We start from the raw sequence: 9,193 nt of genomic DNA on the forward strand, positions 1-9,193 counted from the left end.
CCTCCGGGGTCAGAACCCGTTCTTCCCTTCCACCTGCCAACCAAGCCTTAGGCTCAAGGCTGGTGAGTTAGGGACCACCAAAGCCATGTCAGCCCACCTCCCAGCTACCTTGGTTGGAGCAGGTGAGCCATGGGGAGAGAAGAGGTCTCTGACATTTTTGGAGACTCCCCAGTTGGGGGGGAGGGCGTGTCCCCTGGCCAGTGGGAGGGGCCGAGCAGTGGCCCTAGGGACACGGGCAGTCAGGTTCCGTGACCAGAGGTGCCCTCGCCCACCCCACCCTTGGCCTTCAGCCCAGACCCAGGTTCCTGACTTCCCAGAAGTGCATCTCTTGAGTGGAATTCCGTGCTTTGCTCTCATTAACCTCCTGAACCCTGCAGAAAGGGGTGGAAACGCCCTGCTTCATCCTCCCACTACGGAAGCTGGGGGTGGGAGCTGGGGGAAGGTAAGGGGACCGTCCAGACTGCTGTCCAGATCGGAGGCAGGGGTGGGAGGGCTGGGCACCCCATCTCCCCTCCGAGAGCCCTGTGGCTGAGCTCTGAGACCTTCTCTGCCCTCCCCCCAACCCCTGAGCTGGGTTTCCTCCCCTGATGGCCCTCACCATGCATCTATTTCTTCATCTCTAAAATGAGGCTACCACGGCCTTGCCTGAGGATTTGGAAGTTCACATGTGAACTGTTTGGTAGATACTTTGTAGTAGGTGCCGTGCAGGAGCCAGCCGGTCCTCTGACTCACTGTGCCCTCCGTGTCTGGCATCCGATGGGCTGGGCTGGAGGGGCCGGGGGTGGTCGACAAGGCTGTGCAAGTCTCCCGACTGTTTCCACCACTCCCCATCTGTCTCTCCTGGCCCCTTCACCCCACCAGGGGTGGATGGGGTTCCCCCACTTTGGGAGCAATCAGGAGATATTCTTGGAGTCCTTGAGATTTAGTCGGGGGACAAACTTGTCGTGGAAGGGGTCACAGGTGGCCACAAGGAAAAGATCGACATTTAAGCTGGGCTTGAATGATGGGGAGGGTTTGGGCTCCCCGTGAAGGTGATGGGAGGTGGGACTAGGAGCAGGAGAGCAAGGAGAACATCATGTGTGAGCCCTTGGCCCGTCAAGATGGCACAGGGACCTTGGACGTGACTCTGGGCAGCTCAAATCCCGCCACCCCAGCAAGCAGAGATTTTGGCCCCGTAACAGCACGTCCCCAGGGGGATCCCAGGAGAGCCTGCTTCTTGGCCTGGGACTCACCAGTGTGTCCTGGGACAGTGGAGGAGATGACCTCCTTGGCTGGACTGTCCTCCTGGAAAGAGGCCTCCCAGTTAGGTGGCTGGGACCCCGGAGAGACCCGTCTCTCAAGTGAGGTTGCATTTTTGTGCCCCAGGATGGAAACACCCCCGAAGAAGCTTAAGTTGGTGGGGTCAGACGCAGAAGCAGCCCAGCCCTGGACTCCAAGACTTGCTGATCCCTTCCTCTCCAGGGCCTCATCGCCCTTCCTGCCTGCCTGGCTTCTGGCACACCCCTTGTGTGGCCCAGCATTTCCAGCAGAGCCCTAGGTCCCGTGCTAGGAACCGGGTACAAATGCACACTTGCAGAGAGTGGGGCGCGGAGCCCCCTGATTTCCCATGACTGTCCACTGGGCCACCTGGGTTCCTGCTGCAGGGGACAACCGGGGTCTGGATGGGGGCCAGGGCATGGAGATGGGGAGGCTGGAGGCTGCAAAGGGCCCTGGGAGCAGGGCCCGTGGGCGAGAGGCTCTGAGATCATGACCCGAGCAGAGACCAAGAGTCAGACGCCCAACCGACTGAGCCACCCAGGCGCCCTGGAACATCTTATGTTTTTGTAACATGTTTTGGTCAACCACACCTGAGGCCACGCTGATAGGATGACCTTCATGAGAGGCTGGAAGTGGAGTTCCATCACCAACGGCCAATGATTTCATCAGTCGCGCCTCCGTGAGGGAAGCCCCCACAAAGACCCTAGCCGATGGGCTCAGAGAGCTTCTGAGTGGGCGGCCCTGCTGGGAGGGCAGTGCGCCCGGAAAGGGCATGCAAACTCCATGCCCCTACCCCCGCCCCCCACCGACCTCTCCCTATGCATCTCTTCTAGTCTGCCCCCAAGTTGTAGCCTTTATAATAACCCGGTAACGGCAAGGAGACTATTTTCCTGAGTTCTGTGCGCCCTTCTAGCAAGTGACCCAGTCCGAGGATGGGGTCATGGGAACCCCCGCATCGTAGCCAAGTCAGACAGAAGTGGGGGTATCCTGGGCACCCAGTCCTTGTTAGCGCTGTCTGAAGTGAGGGGGCAGTCTTGGGGTGCAGCCCTCTGGCTTCTGGTTTGGTGAGGCCAGCTGGAGCCACCAGCGTGAGGGGTATTTCTCCCCTGTCCTCCTCCCCCCTTCTGGTGGTTGCGTTCTTCTATCTACAGCCCCTAGTTCTGGGGGGCAGACCCTCCCCCAGGACTCCTGCTCACTGGCTCTGAAAGCACCACTCCCTCCCGTGGGCCCCTCGGGTACGGGAGGGCCCTCTTCTGTTGGCTCCCTTAGCACTCTGACCACACCTTTGTAAACATTTCCTGCAGCGTGCCATCTGTCTCCTGCCAGGCCTGACCCTACAGGACATTGATTTGTGCAGTGAGGAACTTAGTCGCCCAGCTCAACCCTCCCTTTTTACATAAGGGGAAACTGAGGACCAGAGAGGGTAACCAATATGTCCAGAGTCACCCAGCCCCGGGGTTGGGGCTCATGGCTGCTCCAGAAAGGCTCTGTCGAGGCCAAGGCTGACCTAGGCAGGGCGTGGAAGCCCGTTTGCCCCTCTCCCCTCTCTGCCCCTCCCAGCCTGACTCCCCCATGGTCACGTGAGCACTTCCTCCAGGGCAGGACCGGATGTGTCTGCAAGGGCTAGTAAACCAATTAGGGCCATTCACACCTCCCAGAAAGAGGCACCTGGGAACCCAGCCACTGCCTTCCTTCCCCACCTCCAGCCCCCAGGGCACGCAGCACAGGCTGTCCTCCAGCCTTCCTGCCATCCCTTACCCTAACCTCAAGCCACCCCAAACCTGCCCATCCACCAGCCCCTGGTGGCTCCCGGGCCTTTGCATATGCTGTTCCCCCCAACCTGAGCACCCTTCCTGCGTCACCTGGCACAGGGCTGCTCCTTCTCCAACGCTACACGTGCCCAGAAAGCCTCTCCTGAAGCCCCATCTGGATCTCTGGTGCCTGCGTCCCTGCCGTTCTTGAAGGGCTGGTGTCCCTCTCCTCCCCCTACAGCACGGGGCACCTTGAGGGCAGGACACTGTGTGGGGCATCTCCCGCCCTGGGGAGCCTGGCACAGAGCGGGGCTGATGGTCACAAATGCGGGACGCCCCAGCACTCAGTTTGGAGCCAGGGTCGGCTTCACTGGCGTACCCTGCCCCCCACGCCCAGAGTGGCTGGCCGGCAAGCTTAGAGGTTCTGAGCCCTCCAGCCAGAGGAGGGTCACAGGGAGGATGCTGGGAAGATGGGGCAGCCAGTGGCAGACATACGCAGCCTCCCAGGGAGGCTGGAGACAGGGGATCAGGGGGACTGCTCAGCCTCTCAACAACTCAGATGAGCTCGGGGATGCTGGGGACATTTATTTCTGACAAGGACAGGCCCAACTGGGGGCAAGGACGCCCTCCTCCCACCCCCACTCGGAATCGCTCTCTTCCCGGTGCTCCCGAAGAGGCAGGATCTGTAGCCGGGACCAGGGCGGAGGCTGAGGGGCAGACGAGGACCCCTCAGGAGCCCTCCGTGGCTGGAGGGCTGGTCACGTGGTGGGTGTCATATCTTCTCACGCACACCGACTGCTCTGGGACCGAAATGGGAGTGGTCCCGCAGGTGTCATAGCTTCAGGGGAGGGGAGACGAGATGAATTTAGGGCCCACGCCAAGTCCTACAGCTTGGAGCTCTAGGCATAGGAGCATTGGGGGAAACTGAGGCTCTGCTGCTCTCCTCCTCTCTTCCCCAAATCCAACCCACACCGGCCTTCCCCTTTCCTCTAGGAAGCTGCAGGCACCGCCGGTTCACCAGGCCCCAGCATCCGAGCTCCAGATGAAGTTTGGAGGCAAAACTCAGGACTTGGATTAAAAGCCATTCTCGCCTTGGATGTATCCCACTGGGGGTGTCGGCGGCGAGCCCCCCTACTCGCAATTCCGGCTGCTGCCGCCAGGGGGCGAGTGGTGCGCGCTCCAGTGTGGACACGCCCCTGCCACCACCGTCTCCCACGGGGCCACGGGCGGGCAGAGAGGGACAAAGGAGGAGGAGTTCATGCCTGCACACACACCCCCGCCACCTGCGGTCTTCTGGGTAGGAAGGGGGAGGGGCATAAGAGGTGGTTCCAGCCAGAGACCCTGTCCACTTACCAGGTGTAGATGAGCAGAGCAAGGAGGGCCGTGAGGAGGACAGCCAGCAGGACAGACAGAATGGCGATGATGACCACGGTGCCCGCGCTTTGGGGCCCTGGGGCAGCCTGCAGTGCCTCAGCTGAGGGGCGTGAAGGGGGCACCCCAGGGAGGAGAGACTTGACCTGAGCAAGGGGACCTGGAACAGCCTCCAGACCAACCCTCCCTCTCCCCAGCTTGGGGCGCCCAGCAGACAGCTCAGTGGTAGTGGTGCCTCTGATGGGGGGCTGGCCCATTCTCCCCAGCCCAGCCCAGCCTTGGGAGCCCCCCCCAGGCCCCGCGGCCCCCGGCCCCAATGTTTGACCTGCTCATTTGCCCCTCCCCCACACCTTGCTGCAAGCGGGTCTCGCTGGACCACTCCGTCTCAGCCACAGGTCCCCTGTCACTCATCACCAGGAACTTCACTCTGAGAAAGAGACCCAGGATCGGGGGTGAGGCCTCTGGCCCCTGGCACCTGTCCGTGTGACCCCTTGACTCCCAGGGCCTGGGGACTGCGGGGAAGAGGAGACAGGACCTAAAAGCCAGCCTTAGAACCCTCCAGAAGGGGCTCCAATTCCAGTTGTGACATTTCCCAGCTGCGTAGCCCTGGCTGCCTCCTTCACCCTCTCTGGGCCTTTAAAGTCCTCACGGAGGAAATGTGTGTGTGGAATGGTCTAGATCCCCAGCACTCAGCATCCATGACTCAAGTCCCGAATGAGGGGAGATGGGGCTGGGGCACACCCTGTCTGGACAGAGAAACTCCACCTGCTGGGTCCAGAAGGCCTGTGGGGGCCGAGGCTCAAGTGGGGGGCCCTGGCTGGAGAAAGAAGGGAGACTTTCCCCAAGACCTCCCTGCGGACCCCTGGGAGCTGCCCCAGGCCCCCAGATTCAGGTTAGAGCCCCGCGGTAGCTCACCGGTAGGGGCCCGGGCCTGGCAGCGGGGCGTTGCAGCCCCGTTTGGCCAGGGAGCAGCTGGTGTCATTGCCAACGCGGAGGACGCGGAGCTGGTTCCCAGTCTGGTTGCCCGGATAGAGGGCCCGGTGGGCCATCAGTGTGAGGTAGTAGCCCCTCCGGGGGAAGTCGGCAGGGGCTGGGATGTCCTCAACCCTCTGTGGGGCTGTGAAGCTCTGGGTGGCTGAGGGTAGCTGCTGGTCAGATGGCGCGGGCTGCCGGGGGCAAGGGGTCCACCCCTTCCCGCCAGGCCAGACAGCCCTCCTGCCACATCCCACCCCCAGACCTGCCTCCCCTCCCCCCATACCTGCGGCTCCTCCCAGGCTTCCCGCCCATCTCATGGAGGGATAACCAAGGCCTGTGCCCCCGCAGCACCCACCATTGCTGTGGGCCACCACCAGCCAGATGGCATCCAAGTCAGAGATGTTGAGGCGACTGAACTGGCCCCTTGGCTGCTCCAGCGTGAAGGTAGACTGGGTGAGGGTCCCTGCCAGGCTGGGGCTTGCGAGCTGGGGCACATAGCGGATGCGCTCTGGGACAGACAGAAGGGGCTCAACAGGACAACCAAGCCCCCACAGCCAGTCTGAGGGAGGAGTCGTGGTCCTGGAAGCCCCAACCTGAGGGCCCAGTCTGAGGGGGAAGGCACAGACCGGATTTGGGATCCCTGATCTGAGGGAGGCCTGGAGGCTTCTCCCGGAGGCTGTGGGCAAACATTAATGGGGAGGGCTCCCTAACAAATCTGTGCCCGTGGGACACGGGTGGGTGGCCTGAGGCCAGCCCCTGCCCCCTGCCTTGCTGGCTTACTAGGGTTAGGCACTGTGGGAGGCCAGGAGGGAGGTCCTGCTGCACCTGTCACTGGGGTCCCTGCCTCGGGCAGGGCCTGGGGAAGGCTTGGAGGCACAAGAGGCCCTGCCCCCAGCAGCGTACACAGTCCTAGGGAAGGGGTCTTGGGCCTCGTTGGAGTGAGACTCTGATTTTGGGGAGCCTGAGCCTAAACCCTAGACTGGACTTGACAGGCTCCAGTGACCTTGGGCTCTGGCACTCTCTGGGCGTCTGTTCACCTGCCTCTCCAGTCCCTCCACCGCCTCCCCCACTGGTTTGCCTGAAGAGAGGATTGAGGGGCTTGGAGGCTGAGGGGTGACACAGGAAGTTTCCCACCAAGACCCCAGGCCCACCCAGTGCTGTGCCACCTCCCACCCTGCCCCAGGCACCTTCCCCTTCTGGATCTTCTCCTCCTCTCTGCCGGGGGCCGGGGTGGGGGGGACTCAACTTCGGTGCCCAGAAGGCTCCCCTGAGGGCACTGCCCCTCCTCTCTCCAGCCCCCAACACTGGGAGGGCAGCAGAAAGGGGAGGCGGCTTTCCCGCCTGTCTCCAGAAGCCTCTCCCTCTTGGTATGATTCATTTCCATTTCATTCCGCTCCAAAGGGTCAAGGCCAGACCTCTCCTTCCTCAGAGCACCCCCCCGCCCCCCCCGCCCCCCCCCCCCCCGTCCCTGAGGCCCCGGGGACCCTGCATACAGCAGGCACTTACTGTCCACTTAACAAGGGAGAAGGAGGGGGGAAGCCCAGATGGGAGGAGCTACCCCTTTAAGCGCCTCCAGTTTAAGAGCCCACAGTGACCTGAACCCCAGGAAAGCTTCCTTGGGGGCGCTGTCCTTGTCTTTAAGTCTCCCCTCAGGGACAGGAAGGAGGGGAAAGAGGGGAAAGGAAGGTGGGGCACTGGCGAGAATGGATGGGGGTTCAGGGTACAAACCCTAAAAAGAGGGAGAAAGCATTGCCCACTCTCCCGTGGGGACAGGTGTCTGTCTTGTGACCTCTCTGGTGGGCCGTCTCCCCTGACCCACCCAGGACCCAGTCCCCACACTTGGGGCTCGGGAGGTGGCTGGGGGAGGTGGTCTGTCTCCTGAAGCCAGGGGCACGGTGCCCCAGCCCCCTTCACTCACCCAGGCCCGTCCCCTGATGGAGGCCGGCCAGCAGCAGCAACAGTGGCATCAGCGGCCAATACTGACCCCGACTGAGCCCCAGGGGCAGGCCGAGCATCTGACCGGCTGCCTGTCCCAGCATCTGTCTCCAGCGTCCCAGAGCCTTGGCTGTCTGTCAGCTAGGGGATGGAGGAGTCTGCTTCTGGCACTTTCCGCCAGCTCCTCCCAGGTGCCCCCTCTCCCCAAACAACTGGTTGGACAGGTTCGGGGCAGAATCTGCTGGCCCTAAGGATCTGGCACCCCAGGGAGGGGTCTGAAAAGAACAATCAGCAGCTGAGGCCCAGGACAAGCCCGGACCTTCCCAACCCTGACTCCAGGAGGGCCTGGCCAGGGAGGGCCCCCAGGAAGGAGGCGGTAGCTCCCGGTCCAGGGAGCCCCAGGGACAGCCCCGCCAACAGTCCCAGCCTGGCACCTAGAGCGCCCCCCCCCCCGCCCTCGCCACCCTGCTGAAGGGAGTTACCCTCTGGGGGCTTGTCCAAGTTCGCCCAGCCAGCGTGGGGCAGAGCCTGGATGGGACAGTCACACCCAAAGGCAAGCTTGGGGGCACTCCCTGCAGCCCGGGCTCTGGAGGGGGGCTCCCCCACACCACCCGTCCTCCTCTCCTTATCCAGGGGACCCGCTCTCTCTTCTTCCTCCAGCTCTGGCTGCTGCCAGGACAGGGCAATTCTTCCCGGGAGAGAAGGGTCCCAGATGGGGTCTGGGGCCAGGAGAGGCGGTGGGGCTGAGCGCGTACTGACCGTCTTTGACCCGGATTGGAGCCGAAGCCCCTCATGGGGTTCCCCTGCCCCAAGCACCGGCCCTCCTCAGCCCAACCTCTGCCCCTGGCCAGAGCCAGTCTCCTAAAACCCAAACTCCTTTGGGGACTGCTTTAAAAAACATTTACTTGGGGCGTGTGGGTGGCTCAGTGGGTTAAAGCCTCTGCCTTTGGCTCAGGTCATGATCCCGGGGTCCTGGGATCGAGCCCCGCATCGGGCTCTCTGCTCAGCAGGGAGCCTGCTTCCTCTTCTCTCTCTCTGCCTGCCTCTCTGCCTACTTGTGATCTCTGCCTGTGGAATGAATAAAATCTTTAAAAAAAAAAAAATTACTTATTTATTTATCTAATTTTTTTTCTCCTGAATATTTATTTATTTGAGACACACAGAGAGAGAAAGCACATGAGCTTGAGTGGGAGGGGCACCGGGAGAGGGAGAGAGAGAATCCCAGGCTGACTCCACACTGCGCACGGGGCCCAATGCGGGGCTCAATCTTGTGGCCCCGAGATCACAACCGGAGCTGAAACCAAGAGTCAGACCCCTAGGCAATGGCAGGACCCAGGCGCCCCTCAAACACATTTTTGAAACAATTATAAATATTCTCGAGTTATTATAATGCATTTACATGCTATTGGATTGCCAGCCCACATACCCTATTTTTTTTTCCCCCAAAGTTCTTACATGATGCCAATTACCTATTATGGTGAACTTCAAAAGGCTTAAACACTCCCACCAGCTATGTAATTGCCTGCTGGATTTTTTTGGGAAGATTTTATTTATTTGACAGAGAAAGAGAGATCACAAGTAGGCAGAGAGGCAGGCAGAGAGAGGAGGGGAAGCAGGCTCCCTGCTGAGCGGAGAGCCCCATGTGGGGCTCCATCCCAGGACCTTGAGATCATGACCTGAGCTGAAGGCAGAGGCTTCACCCACTGGCCCCCCCAGGCGCCCCAAGCCTGCTAGTTCTTTGTGTCCACCTCTACTCGGACATGTCCGCAGAACGTTTCAGACTTTTCAAGATTTGAAATCACTGCATTTCCATTCGTGATTGGCTCAGCGCCAGGGAAACTGGGGGCCAGAACCAGAGCAAAAGCTCAGGGAAGGCCAAGGAAGGCAGAGTGAGTCCGGGTGGG

At 61.4% G+C, this 9,193-nt stretch overlaps 1 protein-coding gene across 1 annotated transcript; it reads right to left on the reverse strand.

The window, feature by feature from the left end:
* Positions 1-3,573: 3,573 nt before the first annotated feature.
* Positions 3,574-7,543, reverse strand: UPK3BL2 (uroplakin 3B like 2). The gene is made up of 6 exons (XM_044232760.1): positions 7,273-7,543; positions 5,710-5,862; positions 5,295-5,514; positions 4,730-4,806; positions 4,362-4,482; positions 3,574-3,846 (listed from the first exon to the last, which is right to left on the reverse strand). The coding sequence occupies exons 1-6, from the start codon at positions 7,391-7,393 to the stop codon at positions 3,738-3,740; spliced, it is 801 nt and encodes a 266-aa protein (XP_044088695.1). The 5' UTR covers positions 7,394-7,543; the 3' UTR covers positions 3,574-3,737.
* Between the last annotated feature and the right edge of the window lie 1,650 nt (positions 7,544-9,193).

The sequence above is a fragment of the Neovison vison genome, chromosome 14 (genome assembly GCF_020171115.1).
Source record: "Neovison vison isolate M4711 chromosome 14, ASM_NN_V1, whole genome shotgun sequence".
NCBI lineage: Eukaryota > Metazoa > Chordata > Mammalia > Carnivora > Mustelidae > Neogale > Neogale vison.